We start from the raw sequence: 27,281 nt of genomic DNA, 5'->3' as shown, positions 1-27,281 counted from the left end.
TACCAACATACAAACAAGAATTCCTAAAATAAAGTTTTCTTTTTTAATTAAAAAGCAAAAGAAAAAATTATTTTAAAAACAAAATGAAAGCAGTACAGAAAAGATGGTAAAAGAAGTAAGAGCTATGGAAGATATGAAAAGAGAATTAACAGCTTGGTAAAAGGTATAAAATCTTACTGAAGATCGTAATTCAGGAAGATTTCTGCGAAGATGGTAGAGTAGGTCAGAAAATTCTAAGCTCTCAAGATTCTCTTCCACGAGAGATGAAATAGCACCTCAAGGTGCACATAGAATGGTGAAAATATATAAATAAGAACAGTGGTCCTCCTGGACAATGGGAAAAGCTCTGAAAAAAAAATCCCAGGAAGAGGTTTGGTCCCTGGGAAGAGTAAACACCTCCTTAAACAACAAGCCACAAGCACAGGGGTTAGCTGTGTCGGAAGGCTGTACGGGAGTTGTACTCCAGCTATAGGAGTTTTTACTCCCCAGACGGTGAAGGGAGTTGGGCCTCTGAGCTGAGGAAGATCGAGGGAACCTCTGCTGACAAGGAACACTAGACCCAGCTGTGTTGCAGAGAGGCAGTCAGCTGGGGCAAGAAGGAACCAGAACACAACCAGTGAGTGCATAAGCAGTGGAGCAGGGATAACATTGGCAGTGTGTACTAACAGGAGGCTGGAGGTCTTGGTTTGGGCTCAAGATCAGAGGAGAGAACTGAAAAAGGATCTGAGGCCAGAGGCAACATCCCCCATGCCCCAAGACTAGAAGTGATTACAAAAACTAAACTATTACCAAAAAAAAAAAAAAAAAAAAAAAAAAAGCACAGGCAAAAGAGAAAGAATCCAACCATAGAGAGTTACTATGGGAATAGAGAAGACTGGGGTTTGTCTTCAGAAGAGGATACTGAAGTAAAGAAACCTTCTTCTACCCAAAAGAGTAATGTCACATGGTCACCTGCCCAAAAAGAATTCACAGAAGAACTTTAAAAAGACTTTAAAAATCAAATTAGAGAGATTGAGGAAAAACTAAAAAACAAACAAACAAAAACAATGTAAGAAAAACAAGAAGATTATGAAAAGAAAGTCAACCAATTAGAAAAGGAGATCCAGAATCTTAAAGAAGAAAATGACTCCTTGAAAATCAAAACTGGGCAAGGGGAAGTCAATGAAGTTATAAGAGATCAAGAAATAATAAAACAAAATATAAAGAATAAAAAAACAAGAGAATATGAAACATCTCATAAGAAAAAACAATTGATCTGGAGAAGAAAAAACATAAGAATAATCAGACTACCTGAAAGCTATGATCAAAAAAAGAATCTTGATACAATAATACAAAAAATAATTAAAGAAAATTGTCCTGAAGCATTAGAACTAGAAGAGAAAGTAGAAATAGAAAAAAAATACACCAATAACCACCTGAAAGAGATCCTACAAGGAAAACTCACAAGAAGTTTATAGTCAAATTCCAAAACCCCCAGCTCAAGGATAAAATATTAAGAACAACAAGAAAAAAACTATTTATGTATGGCAGTGCCACAATTAGAATCACACAAGACCTAGCAGTGGCAACATTAAAAGACTGCAGCAGGCCTTGGAACACTATATATTGAAGAACAAAAGAACCAGGCTTCTGGCCAAAAATATCATATCAGCAAAGCTATACATAATTCTGAATGAAAAAATAATGGACATTTAATCAACTGTCAGATTTTCAAGACTTTGTTAAAAAAAAAAACCTGAACTTAATAAAAAATTTGACATGCAAGAGAAACATAAAGTACATACCAAAGACCAATCGCAAGGGACTCAATAAGGACAGACTATTTACCTTTTATGCATGTAAAATGTAAAATGTATGTCTAAGATTGTTATTAATAATTGGGTAGCCCATAAGAAAGACTGGGGTAGTCTTCCTTGAACTGTTTCAAAGGGGGAAGAATATATGTACAAACTCAGTTGGGTACTGAAATGTACCTTACCCCACAGGTAAGTAGAAGGGGAAGGTGCTAAGAAAAAGGGAGGAGGTATAGTGATAAAAAGAGGGAGAACATATTAAGGGAGACAGTGGTCAGAAGAAAAACAGCCTTCTGAAGAGGGAAAGAATAAAAGAATAATGAGAAAGAGAAGGATAAACAGAAAAAAAAAAGGTGGAAGAAAATACACAGTAATTAACTGTGAATGCAAATAGGATGAACTCACCCATAAAATGAAAGCAGACAACAGAATGGATTAGAAACCAGAATCCAACAATATATTATTTATAAGAAACACACTTGATACAGAAATTCACACAAAGAGTTAAAATAAAGGATTGGAAAAGAATCTATTCTGCTTCAACTGAAGTAAAAAAAGGCAGGGATAGTCATAATGACCTCAAACAAAGCAAAAGCTGAATAGGCCTATATAAAAGAGACAAGCAGAGAAATTACATCTTGCCTTAAAAGGTGTCACAGTCAATGAAGTAATATCAATAATATACATACATATACATGTATATATGTATCTGTATATGTATGTATGTACGCATCAAATGGCATAGCAACCAAATTTCTTTCTTTATATTTTATTTTTCCCAATTACATGTAAAAACAATTTTAACATTCATTTTTAAAAATTTTGAGTTCCAAATTCTCTCCCTCCTGCCATTCCTCCCCTCTCCCCTCACTGAGAAGAAAAGTAATTTGATACAGGTTATACATGTGCAGTCATGCAAAACATATTTCCACATTAGTCATGTAGTGAAAGAAAACACAGATCACAGGAAAAAAAAGAAAAAGTAAAAGAAAAGTTTGCTTCAATCTGCATTCAGACTATCAGTTCTTTCCTTCTCTGGACTGAACTCATCATGAGTTCTTCAGAATTTCTTGGATCACTGTACTGCTAAGAATATCTAAGTCATTCACAGCTGATCAGTTCAAGCAAAGTCTTTCCAGGTTTTTCTGAAGGCATCCTGCTTGTCATTTCTTATAGCACAATAGTATTCCATCACAATAATATACCACAACTATTCCTCAATTGATGAGCATCCCCTCAATTTTTGATTCTTCGCCACCACAAAAAGAGCTGCTATAAATATTTTTGTATATGCAGGTTCTTCTTCTTCTTCTTCTTTTTTTGGTTAATCTCTTTGGTATACAGCCCTGGTAGTGATATTACTGGGTCAAAAGGTATGCTTGGTTTTACAGCCATTTAGGCATAGCTCCAAATTGCTCTCTAGAATAGTTGGATCAGTTTACAACTCCAACAACAGTACATTAATGTCACAATTTTCCCACATCCCCTCCAACATCTGTCACTTTCCCTTTCTGTGATATTAGCCAATCTAATAATTCTGAGATGATATATCAGTTTATTTAATTTGCATTTCTCCAATCATTAGTTATTTAGAGCATTTTTTTTCATATGGCTATAGGGAGCTTTTATGTCTTTGTCTAAAAACTACTTGATCATAACTTTTGGCCATTTATTAATTGAAGAATACAAGTGACTTGTAGTCTTATAAATTTGACTCAGTTCTCTATATATTTCTTTATATATTTGATAAATGAGGCCTTAAAATTTCCACAATTACTGTGTATTTCCCTGCATCCTAGTTTTTTCTCAAAATTTATCCTTCTCTCTCTTTCTCTCCTTTCACCTATCCCTTCTTAAAAGTGTGTTGCTTCCGACCATCACCTTCCCCAATCCACGCTCCCTTCTCATCAGCCCTCTTCTCTGATCCCCCTTCCCTTTCTACTTCCCTGTAGGGTAAGATAGATTTCTATACCCAACTGAGTGTATGTTATTTCCTCTTTGACCTAATTCCAATGAAAGTAAGGTTCAAACATTCTCTACCCTCTCTCGTCTTTCCCTCCATTGTAAAAGCTCTTTCATACCTGTTTTATGTGAGATAATTTACTCCATTTTACCTCTCCCTTTCCTGCTTTCCCAGGACATCCCTTTCTCACTAAATTTTATTTTATTTTTAGATGTCACTCCATCATAGTCAACTCACATCCATGCCCTCTGGCTATATATATTCCTTCTAACTGCCCTAATAATGAAAAAGCCAAGCCAATGTAATAAAAATAACAATTCTACCTAAGTTAATTTACTTATTCAGTGCCATACCAACCAAACTTCTAGTCAAGAATATCAAGGAAAATCAGAGTGGCTAATATGACAAAAAAGGAAAATGTTGGATGTTGGAGAGGATGTGGGAAAACTGGGACACTAATGCAATGTTGGTGGAGTTGTGAAATGATCCAACCATTCTGGAGAGCAATTTGGAAGTATGCCCAAAGGACTATAATACTATGCATATACCCTTTGATCCAGCAATACCACCGCTAGGTTTATATCCCAAAGACATCCACAAAAAGGGAAAAGGAACTATTTGTACAAAAATATTTATAGCAGCTCTTTTTGTGGTGGCTAAGAATTGGAAATCAAAGAAATGCCCATCAATTGGGGAATGGTTAAACAAGCTGTGGTACATGATTGTAATGGAATATTATTGTGCTATAAGAAATGACAAGCAGGATTGTTTCAGAAAAACCTTGGAAGACATATAGTGAGCAGAATCAGAACATTATATAGAATAACACAATATTGAAAGATTTAGCTATTCTGATCAAGACAACGAACCAAGACAATTCTAAAGGACTTGTGATGAAAAATGTACTCCCTAATTAATACTGATAGGAACATTTAAATAAAATACTAACAAAGATATTACATCTATAGATCACAAAGATCATAATACACTATGAACAGAATGAATTTATACCATGAATATTAATCAGGTTGGTTTAATATCAGGAAAACTATCAACATAATTGACCCATATAAATAACATAAAAAACAAAAAATCATATGATTATTTCAATAGATGTAGAAAAGACTTTTTTGAAAATGTCACCCATTCCTATTTTTTAAAATTAAAAACAAAACAAAACAAAACAGAGTAAATGGAACTTTCCTTAAAAGAAGTAGTATCTATCTAAAACCAACTAGAAGCCTTTCCAATAAGATCAGGGATGACGTAAGAATGGCTATTATCTCCATTACTATTTAATATTTTATTAGAAATGCTAGCAATAGCAATAAGACAAGAAAAAGAAATTGAAGACTAATTACAAAGAGGAAACAAAACTATCACTTTTTGCAGATTATATTATGGTTTACTTAGAAAATCTTAGAGGATCAACTAAAAAACTAATTGTTAAATAGTGAACTATCTCAGTCACGTTGCAGGCTACAAAATAAACCCATACAAATCTTCAGCATTTTTGCATATTACCAATAAAAATCCAGCAGGAAGACACTGAAAAATTCCACTTAAAAAACCTGTTGTTGTTTAGTTGTTTTCAGTCACGTCTGACTCTTTGTGACCCTATTTGGAGTTTTCTTGACAGATACTGGAATGGTTTGCCATTTCCTTCTCCAGCTCATTTTACAAATGAGGAAACAGAGGCAAACAGGATTAAGTGGCTTCCTCAGGGTCACACAGCTAATTAAGTGTCTGAGGTCACATTTGAACTCGGTAAGTAGAGTCTTCCTGACTCCAGGCCCAGTACTCTATTCACTGCACCCCGCAGGTGCCCTTAAAATAACTATACAAAGTATAAAATACTAAAGTATTTATTCTACCTTTCAAGGCACATAAATGAATTATTCAAACACAATTAAAAAACACTCTTCCCACAAATCCTAAATAAATGGAAAAATTGTAATTGCTATTGGTTAGGTTTCATTAATATGATAAAAATGACAATACTACCTAAATTAATTTAACTTATTCAGTGCCATACGAATCCAACTACTACGGGATTATTTTACAAAGCTTGAAAAAACATTAACAAAATTCACCTGGAGGAACAAAACATCAAGAATATCAAGGGAATCAATAAAAAAAATGGAAAGGAATGGGTCCTGGAAGCACTAAAAGGATTTGAGAAACTTTTATAGAAATGCCTATCAGCAATTTCAGACAGAGTACTCTGTCCCTGGGGAACCATAAAAAGGGTGTATCCCAATCCTTACAATCTTGTGAGCCTGCCATGTGAAGCCCTTCCCTATTCTTCCCCTTGGGCTTCCTGGGATTACAACTGAAAAGAAAAATAAGCACCTCAAGAAAATGTGAGGTGTGTACTTTAACCACCCTCTTAAAGTATCCAGCTGGAGTTAAGTTAACAACACAAAGGAACTGATATGGCTCACTGGGCAATTTTAAAGGAACAAAAAAAAAAAAAAAGGTAACAGGGAGGTGAGAGTACCACCATAATTTTTTTTTTAAACATGAGATAACTGAAAACAGTGAAATTTGAGACGCTGGCAGCTAATGGCCCTTACAAAAACTCAGATTTTTGAATATTGCCCTTAGTGATTATAAATCCTGATTTAATTTGGTTGAAGTGTTCTCCTACTAGGATAATTGTGGTAAATCAGAACTTAGTACAAAATACATTTGCTATTTGGCATTAAGGCAATATGCTGGGAAAATACATGGATCAGGAATACCTGAGTTCAAATCTAGTCTCAGAAAGGTATTAGCAAGATACCTCACTTCTGCTTATCCAGCTTCGTAATTTGTAAAGGGGATAATAACAGCACCCACCTCCCAGGGTTGTGGTGAGGATCAAATGACAGAAGAATTAATTAATGATGAATTATAATAATATAATTGAATATATAATATAATTAAATGTAATATATGATAAATAAGTACACTAAATACACAATTATATAATTAAATATATAATTAAAATAATTAATAATAAAATAATTAATAAGCACTTAGAACAGAAGCAGCATGGTAAACATGTTATACATAAATGTTAGTAAATATAAGTACTCTATACTGGTCTTGAATGCAATCAGTATAGAATGCCAAAAGAAGTCAAATGAATGATTCTCTATCTTATTCTCTTAAACAGTTCAACTTCAATAAGTCCCTTATGATTTCTCTTTCCTGTTTACCTTTTCATGCTTCTCTTGAGTGTGTATTTGAAAGTAAGTTTCTCTATTTAGCTCTGGCTTCTCAAGTATGCATTAAATTCCTCTATATCGTTGAATATCAAATTTTTTCCCCTCATTGATTACATTCAGTTTTGCTGGGAAGGTGATTCTTGGTTTTAATCCTAGCTCCTTTGACCTCTGGAATATCATATTCCAAGCCCTCCAATCTCTCAGTATAGAAGCTGCTAAATCTTGCGTTGTCCTGACTGTGTTTCCACAATACTTGCATTGTTTCTTTCTGGCTGCTTGCAATATTTTCTCCTTGACTTGGGAACTCTGGAATTTGGCTGTAATATTACTTTGAGTTTTCCTTCTGGGATCTCTTTCAGGAGGAGATTGGTGGATTCTTTCAATTTCTATTTTACCTTCTCGTTCTAGAATATCAGGGCAGTTTTCCTTGATAATTTCTTGAAAGATGATGTCTAGGCTCTTTTTTTGATCATGGCTTTCAGGTAGTCCAATAATTTTTAAGTTCTCTCTCCTGGATCTATTTTCCAGGTCAGTTGTTTTTCCAATGAGATATTTAACACTGTCTTCTATTTTTTCATTCTTTTGGTTTTGTTTTATAATTTCTTGATTTCTCATACAGTCATTAGCTTCCATTTGCTCCATTTTAATTTTTAAGGAATTATTTTCCTCAGTGAACTTTTGGACCTCCTTTTCCATTTGGCCAATTCTGCTTTTTAAAGAGTTCTTCTCCTCATTGGCTTTTTGGAACTCTTTTGCCATTTGCTGTAGTCTATTTTTTAAGGTGTCATTTTCTTCAGGATTTTTTTGAGTCTCCTTTAGCAACCTGTTGACTCATTTTTCATGATTTTCTTGCATCACTGTCATTTCTCTTCCCAATTTTTCCTCTACTTCTCTTACTTGATTTTAAAAATCCTTCTTGAGCTCTTTTATGGCCTAAGACCAATTCATATTTTTCTTGGGGCTTTGGATGTAGGAGCTTTGACTTTATTGTCTTCTCCTGGTTGTATGTTGTGATTCTCCTGGTTGTATGTTTTGATTTGCCTTGACACCAAAGTAAAATTCTACAGTCTGACTTTTTTTCCTTTGTTTACTTATCTTCCCAGTCAGTCACTTGACTTTTTAACTCTTTGTTAAGGTAGGCTCTGCTTCCAGTGTGGAGGGTGTACTGTCCCAAGCTTCAGGGGTTTTGTGCAGCTGTGTTCAGAGATTCTTCTAGGTACCTGTAAGTTTTCAGTTCTTCCAAGGTGGTATGTTCTAAGGAGAGGTGTTTACTCCTCTCTTGGTCTGTACTCTGGTCTGCGAGTGACCACAAGCACTTTTCTGCCCTGAAAATGAGGGGAGGGTTCCCTCTCCACTGCTACAGCTCTGCTACTCCAGTGCTCCTCCTCACCCCAGGACTGTCACCCAGGACTGGGACCCAGATCCAAGCATGGGCAAAGCAAAAGAATTCTGCCTCAGCTCTAGCAAAGAGATCCCTGCAATCTCCCTTTGATTAGCCACTCGATTCCCCCCACCATCTGTGGGCCAAGAGCTCAGTAAACAGCCACTACCACTGTGGCACCACCCTGGGGCTGCACTAGGGCCAGAGCTGGACTATGCTCCTCTCTCACCCAGGTCCAACAGACCTTTCCCACTGACCTTCTAAGTTGTCTTTGGTGTTTGTGGGTTGAGAAGTCTGGAAACCACCACAGCTCCCCTTAATTCAGTCTCCTGAGACCTACTCTGGGTTTGCTGGACCCCAATCTTTGCCTGTGTGACCCACACTGAACTGTGCTCCTCTCCTAGCCTGGTGCAACAGATCTTTCCAATCAACCATCCAGGTTGTCTTGGGCTGGAAATTTGTTTCACTCTGTCTTTTTGTTGGTTCTGCTGCTCTAGAATTTGTTTAGAGTCATTTTTTACAAGTATTTGGAGGGGTTTGGGGGAAAGTTCAAGCGAGTGCCTGCTTTAACTCTGCCATCTTGGCTCTGCCTTGAAAACTTAAATATTTAAAGGAATATATTTTGTTCTGAAATGGATAGATTATTTGGCTATCACTTATGAAATTATGCAAATGTAATAAATTTATATTTTTTAACCAGTTTATTAACAGTAGGCCTTAGATTGAAAGATTTCATTTTCCCTTAGGGGTTAATAAGCAATCTGGATATGTTAGTTCAAAAATTTACCGTAGTCTGCATTTTCTGGGATTTTGAATTCTCTGTATGTGTGAAACTCCACAATGTGATTATTCTTAATTTTAAAATGAAAGATAAATGAAATGTCCTTATATTTGTTCATTGTTAGCTGTTACTGAGGCATGAGAAAAAATAATAACCACCTAGTTCTAAGCTGTGATCAGTGAAATTTTGCTATTTCAGGTAAAATCTCTTGGGAGTGTAATTTGACATTGCTCTAAGTTTTTATTTCAGGTATAATTGCTGAATTGTCATGAAGCCAATAATCTACCACTCAAGGGGAATGCCAAGTGCTACTAAAACGAAGTGCAGTTTAAGAACTGGTACAGGTAGCTGTCTGTCCCTCAGAAAAACTGAGGTGACAACCTTGCATAGGCAATGGTGCCTCTTAACTCAGTTTCCCATTATGCTATTTCCTTTCTTAACAAGAAATTTTCCCACCTGGTTAATTCTCAGCCTAGCTATGACATCCTGTGAATAATGTGGAATTTTGCTATGGGATTGGCTATTAACTTTGACTCTTGCCTGGAATCAAAGAGAGGTAAGGGAGATTTCCCATTATAGCTTTGACACAGACCTGTGCCCTTGAGGGAACAGTCTTGATACTGTCATAAACATGTCCCTCCTTTTCCTTTTTATAGCAAATTTCTATAATCAGGGCAGGTAAACAATGGAAGTTTCATCACTGCAATACTAAATCTATTAATTAATAGATTAATATTAAAACATCTGAGTTAAAATAGGACACAAGTATGAAAGATCTTAACTATTTTTAATCTGTATTATGGTCAATTCCATATCCTATGCAACTAGGTAAATGCATTTGTAGGTTTGTCATCCCCTTGCTAACTGTTATATTCATGTATAAGATCAGGTCCTTAGAGTACCTCATTCCTTCAAGATGATATGAAGATTTTATATATCTATCTATCTATCTATATATATATCCTCAAAAAGGAGGACAAGACAAAGATGTCAAAGTTTTTTTTTAATTTAATGAAGTAGTAAACTTTGAGAAAGCAACAAGATTAGACTATTAGAAATCTAAGAAATAAGATACATGTATGTATGTATGTATGTATTCAATTGGCTTCTGAATGTGTCTAATGGGAAATACAAGCTTGAGTATGTTTTAGTAAGAAGTTCTCAAAATTGGATTAAGATTTTTATATGTAAAATTGTACTAATGATTGTAAATAATTTTCAATCATATCCTTTTTCTCCTATTTTAAAGTTTCTGTATGACAATATTAAGGTATGGGAGGGCTCATTTTCCAAGTCAGGCCCTTTTCCTTCAGCCTGTGGATGACATTGTCCACATTAGGTAGAGAGTTTGGGAAAAGATTGAAAAAGTAAGTGAAATTTTCTGAGCTTTCAGGTGAATTATGGGTTCCTAATTTGTTGTTTTTATAGCTTTCTTGTTAATAAGGTTAGATCCATAAGGTTTGAAAAAATTTTCACTACATGAACCAGTCACTAGAAAAGCAAATTTAGGAGACTGTACTAAATTGTACTGAGTCCTGTTACTGGTAGATCTCAGAAGAATTACCTAGGAATTTCTGCAAGTGACTTGGAACCAGAGAAACGGTTCTACTAGGAAGATCATCCTTCAGAGCTGCCCTGAGAATGTGGCCTATTCCAGAATGTCCAAGGAAAGATGTTTCCAGGAACCAGGCAACTACATGAGGCATCTGGGAATCGAGATGAAATGTGCTTATTAAGTGAACATTGGGAATGGGTTACCAAATTACAAGGAGATTTAATGTTATTTCATATTCATTATTGTATTTGAAAAAAATAAAGATAGAAAGCATGAACTGATTGTAATCCTCACTATTATGAGGACCACTCACATAAATGAAATCACATAAAGTACAGATGCTGAAAGTGACACTTAAGTGACAAATAGGATATGTTATTTCATTTTATTCTTAGAGTTTAAGTTATTTATAATTTTTTTTCTTTTGATCTAGACCTGTTATTTCATCTACATGGGAATGCCTTTGCCAATTTTGACCTGAAGCAGATTACTTCCATCATCTACTTTCCCATTCCTATTCATGTGCCATCAAATGCCACTAGAAGCAGACACAAAACCATACTAACTCCATTACAAAGTTGTGTTACCTAATCTCAACTGGGTCTTTGATGTAGCAAGACAATACTTTTACTTTTCTTCAACTGATTTTCTCTTATTCCACACATTTGTTCCAAACTTTCTCTTTTGCCCTCAAGCTTCCTTGCTGCTCAACAGTACACCTAGCCTCATACCTTACTAAGAAGAGTCCTTTCTCAGTAGCTCCCTCCTACTCTATTCTTCACAATCCCTTGAAATCATCCCCAATTCTCTCTTCCCTTACTCAAGTCACTAATGAAGAATGATTGTTATCTTCACAAAAGCCACTTTCTACTTGTTAATCTCATCCCCTTCCATCTTCCAGATTGCCCCTATAATCATTTTCTCTCCTCCCCACTCTAATTTTCAAACTCTCTCTACATGTTGTGTTATTCTCTATTGCCCACCCTCTCATTCCCTGTTGCCCTAAGCCCATGCTTAGGTTTTTTCTGATGTTAAAAAACCCTCACTTGGTCATACAATCACTGCAAGTGATCAGCCTTTATCTCTCCTCCCTTTCCAATTCCAAAAAAATGCTGTCTGTACTGTCTGCTGCCACAACCTCTCCTCTCACTAACTGCTTACAAAAACATCACTCAAGTGAAACTTCTCTTCCCTTAATTACCAATGATCATTTAATTGCTAAACCAACAGCTTTTTTTCACTCATCATTCTTTCAATTATTTTTTTCCAATCAGCAAAAATTCACCTTCTCTCCCTCCTCTTCCATGTCTCTCCCCAACTCAGAATGAAGGAAAACAAAACCCGTTTTACAAACATGTATACTCAAGCTAAAATATCTGCACTGGCCATGTCTAAAAATACACATATGTCTCATTCTAAAATTTGAGTCCTACCCCTCATTATCAGGAGGTGGGCAGCATGTTTAATAATTAGTCCTTTGGAATCATTGTTAGCCATCATGATGTTCAGAATTTATAATTTTCAAAGTTGTTTGTCTATACCATATTGCTATATGTTCCTCTGATTCTATTCACTTCACCCTGCATCAGTTCATACAGGCCTTCCCAGATTTCTCTGTTTTTGCTTGTCTTTTTGTTTGTTTGTTTTTGGTGAGGTAATCCAAGTTGAGTGACTTGCCCAGGGTCACACAGCTAGTAAGTGTCAACTGTCTGAAGCCAGATTTGAACTCAGGTTCTCCTGACTCCAAGGCTAGAGTCTATCCACTGTGCCCCAGGTTTCTCTGAAACCATCCCTTTCATCATTTCTTACAGCACAATGGTATTCCATCACATTTATATATATCATAATTAGTTTAGCTAATCTTAAATTAATGGAAATCCCCTTAAATTCCCATTTTTTGATACCTTATAAGGAGCTAATTTTATTATCCCTTAATTTAGGAGGAATAACTTAGTTATTAGTTTGTTTTGCTCAGTACTAAACCAGGGGTAGGGAACCTGTGGCCTTGAGGCCACACATGGCCTTCTAGGTCCTTGGATGTGGCCCTCTGACTGAATCCGAAATGTGCTATTATAAATATGTTGGTGTATATGGGGCCTTTCTTATCAATGATCAGCGAGGATATATGCCTAGCACCACAATATCTGGGTCAAAGTATATGGACATTTTAGTCACTTTATTTGCATAACTGCAAATTATCTTCCAAAATGGTTGCACTAATTCACAGCTCTACCAATATAACACTGTGCTTTTCTTTCCACAACCTTTTCAACACCGACTATTCTCATGTTTTGTCTCATTTGTCAATTTGCTGGCATCCCAGAATTCTGACATAGGATGCTGAAACAAACTTCTGGAACACAATTCATTTCAAAGTTGGGACCATATGTACATTTTTATGGGTTTTTTTAATCTACTTCCACGAATTGTAAATAAATTGTAGTTCATTTTTTAGAAAATAATTTACTATGTAGTTCTTTTCATTTAAGATTTTATGTTGGGGTTACCTATCCTATGTTTATTTGATTAGCTAATTCTTGGGGTGCCTCCAAACAGGATGACAGAAACATCTCAATTTTTTTAATGCAAGTACAGAATTTTTAAATGTTTTGAAATAATATTTTCAAGACTATGAAGCCAATACTTTTGTTCTCAAATACTAATAATTACTTCAGTACATCTGTGGTCTCATTAATTTGGATACTCCTTCTCAAGAATATAGATAACAATCCATCCATGTCTTCATCCATTGTGACTTTTGGCCATGTTCTCCCATAAATCCTCTATAGGGGCCCACATACAGTGTTAGGGCCTTTCCCTGTATCTCAACATTTTATAGCTTTCAATGCAGCACATTAATTATCCATCTGTTAATGTTAATTCATGCTCTTCCTACATAATTGGCCCACCTCATTTTCTAGTCATATAACAATCTGATAACAAATTTCATGTTGCTTTGGGTGTACAGTTTATCATCCTTAATATGCTGCTATTTATGCCCACCATCTTTCCATTAACATTTAGATGATTTGAACATTTGATTCTTTGGACAATGTAGTATCTCGGTACTCAAAGTTCTCCATACAGCATTACTAGAAAAATGTTAGTGTTTAAAAAAAATAGGATTTTGTTTCAAGGAGAAACCTAGGGTCATTGAAAATAATAAGCAATTTCCCAAAAGCAATATAACCTATTCAATTCTGGCCCCAGTTCATTTTCATCTGTAGGACTTGTCCAAGATACTAACCGACCAACTCTATGCACTCTCTACCCAACTACATGCATATCATGGTCTAGATAATAAGCATTCTTCATTCACTTGGCTTTTCCTGTATAACTGGTTAGGTCAAACCCTTTTGAGTAATTTTAGATCTTCTTTAGGAGGCTCTGCAAAATTATAGGTCTTAAGGTAATTAGTAAAGTATCAACTACAAAAAGGAGCCACTACACCATGAAATACTAGTCACATCACCTAAGTGAATAACTATTCACTGAAAGAACTGCACATAACCTCTGGTGTTATTTTTAAAGATGTCAATAAGCAGATGCTATTTTCAGATTTATGATATGACACAAAAATCTGGTACAAGGACCAAAAATTCCAGACTGAGTTCCAGAAAGTAATTCCCCACAAAGTGGCTCTAGATATTTATCCTGGACACCTGGAATTTGAACACACCCTACATGTAAACACTATCTTTCTTGACTATGATAGGAAGTTGTGGGTGCAGAAACATAAAATAATAAAAGAACATTTTACTTTAGGCTAATTGAGATTATTCTTATAGATTTTTAAGTGTAAGATGTGCAATCATATTAATACTCAAATGGCAATTACCTGGAGATGGTGGAGGTTTTTCAAAAATTACATTTTCAGCAGATAGTTTTTCATCCTGAGGGGAAAAGAGTAAACAATTATATATAAAATCTTAATTTCTTCCCTAAAAGACAAAGAAGTATAATCATCAAAACATAAGGTTCATTATTTACTACATATATTAGGACCCAACTTCTTTCACTGTTATTCTATTGCTAATAGTTAATGTTAGCTTTGAGAACTTTAATATGCCATATTTCTGATAAAAGAATCCCTGACCATAAAAAAGGATTTTCCTGTTACTAAAAAGGGAGTACAAGTCAAGTTTTCAGAGTTTTCTTCTCACTTCTGTGAGTCAGTCAAGTAGCTGTGTACTCAAACCAAAATGTGAGTGGTTCTTCAAGAAAAGAACTCTAAGACTCCAGAGGTTATATTTTTAAGCTAAATATTTCATCATTTGCTGTAAACTATAAAACAGAGATGCAAAATGTCATTTTTACAGAAGTACAATATTTCATGTGAATGCTCAAAAATTCAGCCACTAAGATCTTAATCAGATGTCTCTACATGTCATGCAGGTGACCCCAGGGTCTCAGAGGCTGTGGGCACAAGCTCTGGAAAGTGCTACCAAACCAGGAGGGCTTTAAACATGAGCTGGCCAAAGATTGCTATATAAAGACCAACAAAATTAAGTGCCAAGAAGCCCATTACCAAAAGGCTGGGCACCAGGTAATTAATATTTTTGTCCAAAATAATTCACCTTTAGCAAGTTATAGGAAGTTGAAATCTACATCAGTCATACCAATGAAATTGTCTCTCTTTTGAAATACTGAAGGAAGAAGCAACTCCAAAAATGGTGATGAAATGTTTTTTCAAAATGCTTGGAACAGAACGTAAAAGAGAAATTCTTGCCTCACTGCATTTAAAACAGGATCAACAACGAGCAAGTAGAAACTTTGGAATTTTAATAATATTTTTCATTAATAATGTTCTTTGGAATGGTATTATGCTCCTAGTTTTTCCTAAAAAGGTTTTATGACAAATAAACTCATTTAAAGATAACAGTAGCATGTGGTAAGTATTGCTGAGTAAATGATAGTTAGAAACACTTCCAGATTTGGAAATTACAATTATCATTAGAGCTATATATTTATCATATAGACTGAGTTAACCATTTCTAATCTCAAATATTTGTCCTCCATCATAAAAATTAAAGAAAACTGAATTTCTTAATGTTATGAAGGCAGTGAAATCAGACTCTCCAATATCAGTCATACATTTCTTCAAGCCATAAGAGGCATCTAATGGTTATGGTAGGAAGTTAACTAACAACTTTAAAAATGATTTATATAATAGTCTTACCTTTAAATTCTGAAGAGGATGTTTACCTTGTGATAAAGAAAATAAAACAGAACCTTTAAAAACAACAAATAAATAAATTTTACTGTCATAAAACAACACCAAATCATATATCCACAAAGGTAGTAACACTTCTTTAACATGTTTTTTTAACTGATGCTAATTCAGTAAAGGCTATAAGCAATGTGATAGAGAACTCTCAAAATGGGAATTCCTTCCACCAGTGCAAATGTTAACTCATCTATGACCTAGTGGATAGGTCCATTGAATTGCCTAAGGTACACAGACATTTAGTGATTTATGCAGGATCACAAAAGAGAGACATATTGTAAAAGACAATATATGAACAGAGGTCTTGACCCCAAGTCAAGCACCCTAACCACTGTTACACTGCCTCATTCATTTAAACTGATAACATAAGAAAAATATTGAAAATAAGTCGCAGAATCATAGAATCTTAGAGATAATATAGTTTAATCACCTCAATTTTATGAATGAGAAAAGCGAGTACCAGATAAAGGAAAGGACTTGTTCAAGGTCACTTACCCATTTAGTGGCTAACATGGGATGAGAGTCCTGTCAAATGCTCTCCGCACTGTCTTATGATGTCTCTTACCTCCAGTTAAAATTGGACTTATTTCATATTTTAGATTCAATAGTAACTGTACAAAGATCCTACAGACTTTCTTGTTTTTTAATTTAATATGGTTTTTTCTAACCCACTCTTTAAATCCATATTTGAGAAATTAATTACAAGTCAATTCTTCTATTTTTTCTAAATATTAACTTGAAACAATCATGATCTCAGCTTCACTTAGAAAATTCTTGGTTAACCCATCAATGAACTACAATCTTTAGGAGTTAATGTAAACTGTTGCTTCACATCCCTAAGGACTAGCACATGACTTGTCTTCATAGTGTTCCAAAAGAAACAATCTGAGACCTCAGGTAGTAACAACAATAATAATAGCTAGTGTTTATATGTGCTATTATTATCCTCATTTGACAGTTGAGAAAACTGAGTCAAAGAGAGGTTAAATGATTTGCCCAGGGTCACATAGCTAATATGTGTCTGAAACAGGATTTGAACTCAGGTCTTAACTCCAAGCCCAGCAGTCCATCCACTGAGTCACCTAGCTGCCTCAGTTGTTAGTCTTAGACTTTCAGAATTAAATGGAATTTTCAGAACTATCTAGTTTAACCCATTATGAAGGCAGAAATTCCCCTTCTATATAATCCCTAATATGTGGATTTGTTACAGATATATTTTTTCAATTCAATTGGTTTAAGTTTCAAAGAACCTTTTCTAAGGGTGTATTTCTAAAGGCAGGGCACTAAGCTTAGTGAATATAAAGAAAAAAGCAGTTCAATACCTACTATGAAAGACCTTACATTGTACCATGAATATGGCTAAGTAAAGTCAAAGAAATTTAAGGAAAGGGAGTGCACTACCACCTGGGTTCTGCATGGCATCAAGAAAGAGGTGTCATCTAAGATGAGCCTTTGAAGGAGGATAAGAATTCTGAGAAAGAGAGATGAGATGACAACAGAATGCATTCTAGGCATGGGAAATAACTTAAGTAAAGCATGGCACATGTTAGGAAGTAAAAGGCTAGAAACATAAGTTGGAGCCAGGTTATGGAAAGACTTAAATGTCAGGCTGAGATTGTCTTTTATCCTGGAAGTAATAAGGAGTCATTGAGGGTTTTTGAGCAGTGGTCAGACCTTGCCTTAAGAAGATAATTTTGACAGCTATGTGGATGTGAAGAGGGAGGAGCCTGGAAACACCTTTTAACAAATATGCACAATCAAATAAATTCCTGCCCCATTCTCCCTTAGCTATAATCCTTTATGCCAGTGATCATTTCCAGGTTGACCCTAACTGCTTACTGTATGGGGTTAATCTTATCTCTGAGGATTTTGTGGCACCTCTCTGATCACTACCATGGCTATGATTGATGTGATCTTGGGGCCTCATTTTTCCTTCTGTACCAGAAAAATAAGGGTATAGTGTATCTCACAATGCTTGGAAAGAACCTGTTTGACTGCGACTTGCCACTGTAATCAGAAGCTCTCTAAATTCAATGGGGGGTGGGAGGGAGAGAAGAGAGAGATTTAGTTAAAACTGTGAACTCCTCAAGGGCAGGGGCTATCTTTTGCCTTTCTTTGTATCACCAGCACTTAGCACAGCTCCTTACACACAGTAGGTGCTCAATAAATGCTTATTGACTGTCTAAAAACATGTTAAATTTGAATTATACAAAAAAAAAAAAAACCAAACCAACCACCAAGATATACATAATGGGGAAAACTGAATATAACAAAGCTTACAGTTTTAAATATAATTCCCTTTTTTGTGTTTCTTTGTGTATTTAAACATTTATCAACTTTAAGCTTTTAATCAAAAGATTTTTTTAAAGAAAGGTCATGTTGGGCTAACCTTATTTCCTTTTTTGATAGCGTTATTACTAAACTCATAGATCAGGGTTACACTGAAGTTATAAATCTAGAATTTAGTAAAGTATTTGATTGAGTCTCACATGCTATTCTTGTGAACAAGATGGACAGCTATTAGACAACAGTGAAATCAAACAAGATTCAGAACTAGTTGAATCACCAGACTCAAAGAATAGTAATGACTACTAGTTTGATGTCAATTTAGGAGGATATTCTGTTTGGCCCTGGGTTATTTAACATTTTTAATTAATGACTTGGATAAAGGCACTGATGGCATATTTATCAAATTTGCAGATGACACAAAGTTGGGAGGGATCGTTATCTAAACAGATGACAGAATATGAATCCAAAAACATTTAACAAGATGGAATGAAAGGCTGAATCTAATACAGTACAATTTAAAAGGGAAAAAGCTGAAATACTGCGTTTTGGTTAAAAAAAGTAAATGCACAAATACAAGATGGAGAGCAACACAGGTAGAAAGGAGTACAGGAGAAAATGCCCAGGGTTTCAGTAGACTCATTATAAGTCAATGGTGTTGTGTGGCAACTAGCAAAGCTAATGTCATCTTGGAAGCATTAAGAGAAAGAAGATGTCCAGAATGACAGAAGTGATAGTCCTATGATACTCCTGATTAAACCACATCTGAAATACTAGGCCCAGTCCTAGGCACCACATTATAGGAAAGACATTGAAAACATTACTTCAAAAATGCAACAGAATACAGAAACACACATTACTAAACATTTTGAAAATGTCTCCTTTGCTTTTAAATAGAGGTACTTAGGTGTACTAATATAACTAAAGTCAACATGAATAAAGATGTTATCCCCTCCAAGTACAGTAACATTTTTTAGACTGGAATTTTTTACATTAAAAAAAATTCTTACCTTTTACTTGCAATGATCCAACTTCCAAATTTGGGAATTCACCTTGTTCAGAAGCAGTTCCATCCTTTTCAGTATAAGCCCTAAAAACTAATGGATCTGTGTCCTAGATTTAAAATGATAGCAAACAGATATGACATGAGTCTTCTGTGCAAAATGTCATTCATTGTCATAACAGCAGCAAGGAAAATTGAAATATTAAGTATGTTGATAGGTCAATACCAAATTCAAAAGTTCAATAACTATTTAGTGAATACTAATTTTGTGACTACTTCTAGGCTAAGCATTGTTAGTAAAAAAAAAAAAGTATGATACAAGCTTACAAGTATACTGGAAAGATAAGAACTATATACATAAACTAAAAAATAAATAATATGTTATGCTTCATTATCTGTGACAGAACCTATCCCAGAGGTGTTTTTTTTTAAACTCTGACCAGAAAGCATATAGAAATTAAACACGCATGACAGATGAGATGAGAGGTCATAACCATAACTAACAACACATATCTTAAAAATGGTTTCTTTGATGCTCCATAAAAAAAGTTGAGAAATAACTTTATGGCTATACCTTTATTAAATGCCTAATCAAATTGTTAGAATTTGTTTCAAGTAAATTTAATATTGTATATTAAAATCTAGATTTATACAGAAACAAATTAGGAAATGTCCCTCCAGTGCCTCCTCTTCTATGTACCTAACTGCCCTGATTGCACTACAACATTACTTTATACTTCTCTTACTGTATTTTCAAATTCTACGTGGTATTACTGTCATTCATATACATGTTTTATTTCTCCTATTAGATTATAACCTCCAATTGTACTGGGATAATGGCTTGTTTCTGCAGTAACTCATAGTAACTATCTCATAGTAAATGGCTCATAGTAACTACCAGTAAACCTTCTACTAGGCATTGTAGGTTCTCAGTAAATATTTCTAAATAATTACTTGCTTTACAAAGGCTTGAACAGAATTACACTAAATATCAAATCCCACCAAGTACACTTAAAATGCAATTCACCTTATTAATATGAATTATATGAATCTTTTCAGGAACATATCTAAGATATAAAAGGAGAGGTTCTAAGTCACTTTCTTGACAAGTTCAAACATTCAGCCACAGTGGTTAAAATGTTATGGTCTTAATTAAACATTTCACTATGGTCCAATAATAAGAATAAAAAATTAGTAAATTAATTAGGATTTTATATGAAATTCTACTGTCCAGGCTAATTCTTTAAGTAATATTATTATCCTTAAATTGATTAGTACCCATAAGAAAATGAAAATGTGCTCACATTTCATGCCTTTTGCATTTCAGAGCAAGAAATACAGGCTCAGAAAATATTTTTCATGTGTTATAACTATCTGACATCTGAGGCATCCATGTGGCACAGTCGATACTGTTGCATCTGGACTGAGGAAGACCTGAGTTCAAATCTGGTCTCAGACACTTCATAGCTGAGTGATCCTGGACAAGCTGCTTATGTTATCTGAGCCTCAGTTTCCTCATCTGCAAAGTGAGGATAATAATAACACTTACTTATCCTGGGACTGTCACGAGAATAAAGTCAGATAATAACTGTAAAGTGCTTTTCAAACTTTAAAGTGCTATATATATACTAGCTATCATCATCATCATCATCATCATCAAGAATAGGGTCTTACTTCAGCTATGAAGACAATATGACTGTCCTTAAAAAAAGAAGTTTAAATGAACCTTGATTTTTAATTTGTTAATTATTTTTTTCTTACAGAACACAATAAACAGTTTTATGGCTGTCACATGACTAAATAGTTAAAACATTTATTTGTTTTTCTGATACTTCTTCTAGTCATAACCTTTATCCCCAACCTCTGACTAGAACTTCATTCCATTTTACCCACTGCCTCAAACTTAATGTCAAAAATTAATCCCTTCCTTCTCTAATTCCTACTGTATTTGCCTATGACTAGTTCCTGTTATCCTAGTTAAGAGATTTAAATACAGTACAGAAAGTTTCACTCTATAAAGTGTATGATCAAATCATTTATACAACTTTAAATAAAGGTTAAATAAGATATTTTTGGTCATTTTTATAAAAAGCATGCACCAGGGCTCCCTAAGAACAAAGTAATAGGTCAATACATGATAGCTGAATGATTGAAAGCATACGTTTACAAGAAGCTAATGAAAAGGCATTGAACATTATATAGTCAAGTTTCCCTCCCTATCCCTAATAGGCTCCTCAAAATATTTCTTTTCAGAAAATTAGATAGAAGTCCAAACTGTCAAAGTCAAGTCAAGATTTTCTGGTCAAGCTCAAGTTCCACTTTCAAATGATGACTAAACTAGGGAGAGGCAAGATGGCAGAACAAAGTCAGGGACTCACCGGAGCTCTCCCAAATTCCCCTCCAAAAACTGCTAAAAATAATTACTCGAAACAAATACTTAAGTGGCAGAAAACCTCCCCCCCAAAAAAGGATGAGGTGAAACAATTTTCAAGCTAAAGACAACTTAGAAAGTCAACCATAAAGTTCTGTCTCACTGAGGTGAGAATGGAGCACAGTCCAGGGCAGAATGCATTACTTCAGGCCACACCTCACAAAGCCAGTAGCAAGTCTTAGGAGGCATAGAAATAGGTAGCTACAGCTTCTGGAGCTCTCAGCCTACAGACCATAACGGGATCAAAAAACTAGTCAGAAGAAGATTACAGAAGGTTCTTTGCTAGCACTGGGTGTAGGACTCTGTTGCATTACCCGTAAGTGGCTGCATTCCCTAGCAGGAGCAGGGACCCTGATCACTATTTTAAGACAGATAAAGAATATTTGTGCTTGCTCACAGGCTGCAGCACATGTCAGGAAAGCAGTGACCACAGCTCCTGATATCAAACCACCATGAAAGAGCTGAAAATTTACAGACCCCCCCCAACCCAGAACTATTTCTGAAAACAGCAACACGAAAAAGCTGAACCTTGGGATGGTGCCCCCTCCACAATGGGAGCACAGCCTGAGTTAAAAGTCAAAAAATAGGCTGGGAAAATGAGCAAACAACAAAAAAAGAACCTGACCATGGAAAGTTGTTATGGTGACAGAGAAGAGCAAAACACAAACTCAGCAGAAAAAAAATGTCAAAACAGGTACATATAAAGCATTAAAGAAAAATGCAAATTGGTCTCAGGCCCATAAAGAATTTGTGGAAGAGCTGAAAAAGGATTTGAAAAATCAAATAAGACAGGTAGAGGAAAAATTGGGAGAAGAAATGAATGACACATGAAAATCATGAAAAAAAAATAAAGAGCTTGGCAAAGGAAGCACAAAAACAAAATAACAACTTAAAAAATAGGCCAAATGGTAAAAGAGTTACAAAAATCCAATGAGGAGAACGCCTTGAAAAGCAGAATTGATCAAATGAAAAAGATGGACAAAATTCACTGAAGAGAAGAACATCTTTAAAAGCAGAATTGACCACATGGAAAAAGAGGTATAGAAAATCACTGAAGAGAGGAACTCCTTAAAAAGCAAAACTGATCGAATGGAAAAGGAGGTACAAAAGTTCACTGAAGAAAATAATTCCTTAAAAATTAGAACTGGGCAAGTGGAAGTTAATGACTCCATGAGACATCAAGAAACAAACAAAATCAAAAGAATGAAAAAAAAATAGAAGATGACATGAAATCTCTCATTGGAAAAACAACTGACCTGGATGAAGAGATCCAGGCAAAATTATTTAAGAATTATTGGACTACCCAAAAGCCATGATCAAAAAAAGCCTAGACATCATATTTACAAAAATTACCAAGGAAAACTGCCCTGATATTCTAGAACCAGAGGGTAAATAGAAACTCAAGAATCCACTGATCACCTCCTGAAAGAGATCCCAAAATGAAAACTCCCAGGAATATCCAGAGCTCCCAGGTCAAGGAGAAAATATTGCAATCTGCCAGAAAGAAACAATTCAAATATCATGAAGCCACGGTAAGGATAACACAAGATTTAGCAGCTTCTACATTAAAGAATCAGAAGACTTGGAATAGAATATTCCAGAGGGCAAAGGAGCTAGGATTACAACAAATAACTTACCCAGCAAAACTGAGTATAATCCCTCAGAAGAAAACATGGACATTAAATGAAAACATCAAGCATCCCTGATGAAAAAAACCAGCACTGAACAGAAAATCTGACTTTCAAATACAAGACTCAAGAGAAGCATAAAAAGGTAAACAGGAAAGAGAAATTATAAGGGAATCAATAAGGTTCAACTGTTTACAATCTGACATAGGAAGATGATACTTATAACTCCCAAGAACCTTCTCATTATTAGGGCAGTTAGAAGGAGTATACATAGACAGAGGGCACAGGGGTGAGTTGAATATGATGGGATGATTATCTAAAAAATAAAATTAAGGGTTGAGAAAGAGGAAGGGAAAGGGAGAGTTAGAATGGGATAAATTATCTCACATAAAAGAGGCACAAAAGCTACCTACAGTTATATGAAAAAAATGCTCTAAATCACTGTTGATTAGATAAGTGTACATTAAAACAACTCTGAAGTATGACCTCACATCTATCAGATTGGTTAATATGACAGAAAATAAAAATGACAAATGTTAAGGGTATGTGAGAAAACTGGGACACTAATGAACTGTTGGTAGATACTAATGAACTGATCTAACTATTCTACAGAGCAACTTGAAACTAGGCCCAAAGGTCTATAAAAGTGTGCATACACTTTGACTCAGCAATACCACTCCTAGGTCTATATCTCAAAGAGATTTTTTAAAAACGAAAAGAAAAGAGAAAAGAGAAAAGGATCTGTATGTACAAAAATAGCTATACCAGTTCCTTTTATAGTGGCAAAGAAGTGGAAATTGAGGGGATGTTCATCAACTGGGGAATGGCTGAACAAGTTATGGTAGATAATTATGATGGAATAGTATTGTGCAATAAGAAATGATAAGCAGGATGTTCTCAGAAAAATTTGGTAAGACTTACATAACTGACAAAGTGAAATGAGCAGAACCAGGAGAACATTGTACACAGTAACAGCAATACTGTAAGATGATCAACAGCAAATGACTTAGCTATTCTCAGTAAAACAATTATCTAAGACAATTCTGAAGGACTTCTAATGAAAAATTCTATCCACCTCCAGAGAAAAAACTGATGGAATCTGAATGCAGATTTAAGCATGCTTTTTTTCACTTTCTTTACTTTTCTTGTTTTTTTTATCTTTGTGTTTTCTTTCACAAAATAGTTAATATAGAAATATTTTTTGCATGATTGTCCATGTATATCCTATATAAATAACTGCTTGCCTTCTCAATGAAGGGCTAGTAGAGGAAGGGAAGAAGAGAATTTGGAACTTAAAATTTTTAAAAACGAATGTTAAGAACTGTTTTTAAGTGTTATTGGAAAAAAGTACAGAATGTTTTTTTAAAAACTATACTTTAAAAAAAAGAAATGATGACTAAACATGATTGACACTCCTGATGTAGCCACATTTAACAACTGGGAAAAGCGTTGTTTTCAAATCAATAGAAAAGAAGCTAAATGCTAAAGCACAAGCACACACATAGTACACAGAGAATCAAAGTGAAAGATCAATTTCAAACTTTAATTTTCAACAACAAGAAACTACTGATTATAATCAACAAAAAGGAAGATGAGAACAAAATGTCCAGTTTCCATAAAAGAAATTAAACTCCCTGTTTACAGGCTCCTGAAAGCATAAGGCTTAATAAATTGAGATTCAGAAAAATACTAAAAGAGGACTTTAAAAATCACCAATACAAGAAATGATTGAAGCTTCAACTCCTAACATTTGACATAAGGGCAAATTTTTGATACACTATCTAAAGTTATGACTGAGAAGCATTGGTAATGTAACAGAAAATTAGATTTACATAACAAAGAATAGTTCAATATTATTAACTTTATGTGAAAAATACAAATTAAGAAGAAAAGATAGGGGTTAAAACAAACAAGCAGCATAGTGCAATACAAAGAATTCTGGATTTATAGTCACAGGAACTGGTTTGAATCTGAACTGTGCTACACACTGTTGGTGTAAAACAATCCATTCATTTAACCTCTCTGGGCCTCAGTTTCCTCTTGCCTTTCATCTCTAAGTCCCTCACAGAGGATCAAAAAAAGATAATATTTGTAAAGAACTTTGTAAATAACACAGTAAAGCACTGTGTATAACTATCAGTTTTTATTATGATAACGATCCTAATGTTTTTTAAACACCTACTACAGAACAGGGAATTCCTAATTACTAGGAATACAGTGCTGAAAAAGTTTACCCTTCTATCTTTGAAAGATTTAGGAGGCTAAAGAAGTAAAATATCAGTTAATTAATACTGATGGTCTTAGTTTTCAGAGCAATTACAAAAAACAGTTTGGAAAACACCCTAAATGCCTTACAAAAAGGAGACTGGCCAAGCAAACTGTGATATGTGAATACAACAGAACACTGTAATTACAAAAATGACAAATGTACTCTTTGACAATAACAAATAGTTGAAACGACTATGTCAATACAAGGAAATGCATACTTGAAATTCTGAAAAGCCTGAAGCAGAATTCAAAAGGTGATCTCTGCAATCATGTGTAAAAGTATTCTTTTGAATATGGTCCATGTGGGAAATCTGTTTTGCTCTACTGTACATGTTTATAATAGGGGCTTGGTTTCTCTTGCTTTCTCAAGTTGGTGGGGAATGGAAGTGGGAAGGAAAAGATCTTTGTTTGAAAATAAAATTTAATTAGAAAAAAATGTGAATGGATCATAAAGTTTAGAATAGTTTTTGAGCATTTAAAATTCATGGCTGGGTTTATGTCAATAATTTACACATAATTTTTAAAAAGAAGGCAACTCATGTTGAAAATAATTACCATCAATAACAAAACAGATTAGCAATTCTGAAAATAATTCACTGTAGAAATATTTTCAGGGTATAGAAATTTTTTAAGATGCAAAAAAATACCTTTTTACTTCTGTGTGGAACAGCATAAACAGCATCCTTAAAATTTTTTTCTTTTTTCTGAGTACTGAGCTCAACATGTTCACTGTAATTGTCAGACAGATATGTCTCAACATCTTCATCTTCATCCTCATCGTCACTATAGCCTGACATTTTAAAGGCTGGTAAAGAATATCTTTTTTCCTGCACTTCCGGCCACTCTGGTCTGTGAATGAAAACACAGTATTTTAAGAGTTAAAAAGAAACCATCTAATACTTATACTTCATCTGCTAAAATGCAAAACACCTTGTGGAAACAGTTTATACTACAAGCATCTAAGAACATTCATATCTGTAAGAAAGAAAAGTTCAAATCTTAATATGTTTTCATAAACTACATAAAAATAATTCTTCATGTATTTATTTTGAAACAGAATCTACAAAAATCTCAAATTTGGCTACCACCTATCATCAGCTGGAATTATTATAGCATAAGAAAACTTAGCCCAATAATACCAAGAAGGAAGAAAATTTTTAAGGAAAACTTACTAGGACTGATTGATGAGATTTCTCTAAATTTAAATCATAACAGACCATAAAAGATTGGGGTTTTTTTTCTTATGCCTTAAACAAGTAGTTCTCATGCTAAGCACAAAAATAATTTGGTTTTCAGTGAAATATTGAGGTCCATCTTAAGGAAAATTTTATCCTCAGTAGGTAAGACAATCAGATGACAAATCCTGTTGACTATCCTTCACAGTGGTCACAACTGTGCCCTTCTCTGTATTCACACTACTACCAACCTAGTTCAAGTACCCTCTCTCACCTTTCAACTAGACTATCACAATAGCTTCCTAACTAGTTTTTTTCCCTCCAGTCTTCCCCTCTTTGGTCAGGCACTGTGCTAAGCACTGGAGTTACAACTGAACCTTGCACCACACATACTGAATCCCCAAACCAGAATATAAACTTTTTGACATGTATCTGAAGCAACTAGCAAAGACCCTCATATGTAATTAGTGCATAAAAAATTTGAAAGCAAATTGAGCTAACATAAGAGCTCTACTTTGATCCAATACTTATTTAGCTATCTGGTGACACTCAATATTAGAAAGGAAAAAGGGCCACCC

At 34.6% G+C, this 27,281-nt stretch overlaps 1 protein-coding gene across 3 annotated transcripts in view; it reads right to left on the bottom strand.

The window, feature by feature from the left end:
* LOC114046894 (centrosomal protein of 89 kDa-like) overlaps nt 1–27,281 on the bottom strand; it is a 160,891-nt gene that overhangs the window by 123,875 nt on the left and 9,735 nt on the right. For 2 of the 3 annotated variants that reach the window (XM_027867502.1, XM_027867504.1), the window contains exons 4-7: nt 26,176–26,377; nt 19,209–19,311; nt 15,865–15,917; nt 14,524–14,578 (exon numbers count right to left, since the gene is read on the bottom strand). In XM_027867502.1, the coding sequence (XP_027723303.1) occupies nt 14,524–14,578; nt 15,865–15,917; nt 19,209–19,311; nt 26,176–26,377 (413 nt within the window). The remainder of the gene's footprint in view (nt 1–14,523; nt 14,579–15,864; nt 15,918–19,208; nt 19,312–26,175; nt 26,378–27,281) is intronic. The other variant, XM_027867503.1, reaches the window with a different exon arrangement.

This window comes from Vombatus ursinus, unplaced genomic scaffold (genome assembly GCF_900497805.2).
Source record: "Vombatus ursinus unplaced genomic scaffold, bare-nosed wombat genome assembly UNPS02014786.1, whole genome shotgun sequence".
Lineage (NCBI taxonomy): Eukaryota > Metazoa > Chordata > Mammalia > Diprotodontia > Vombatidae > Vombatus > Vombatus ursinus.
This window is presented reverse-complemented; position numbering and strand designations above follow the sequence as displayed.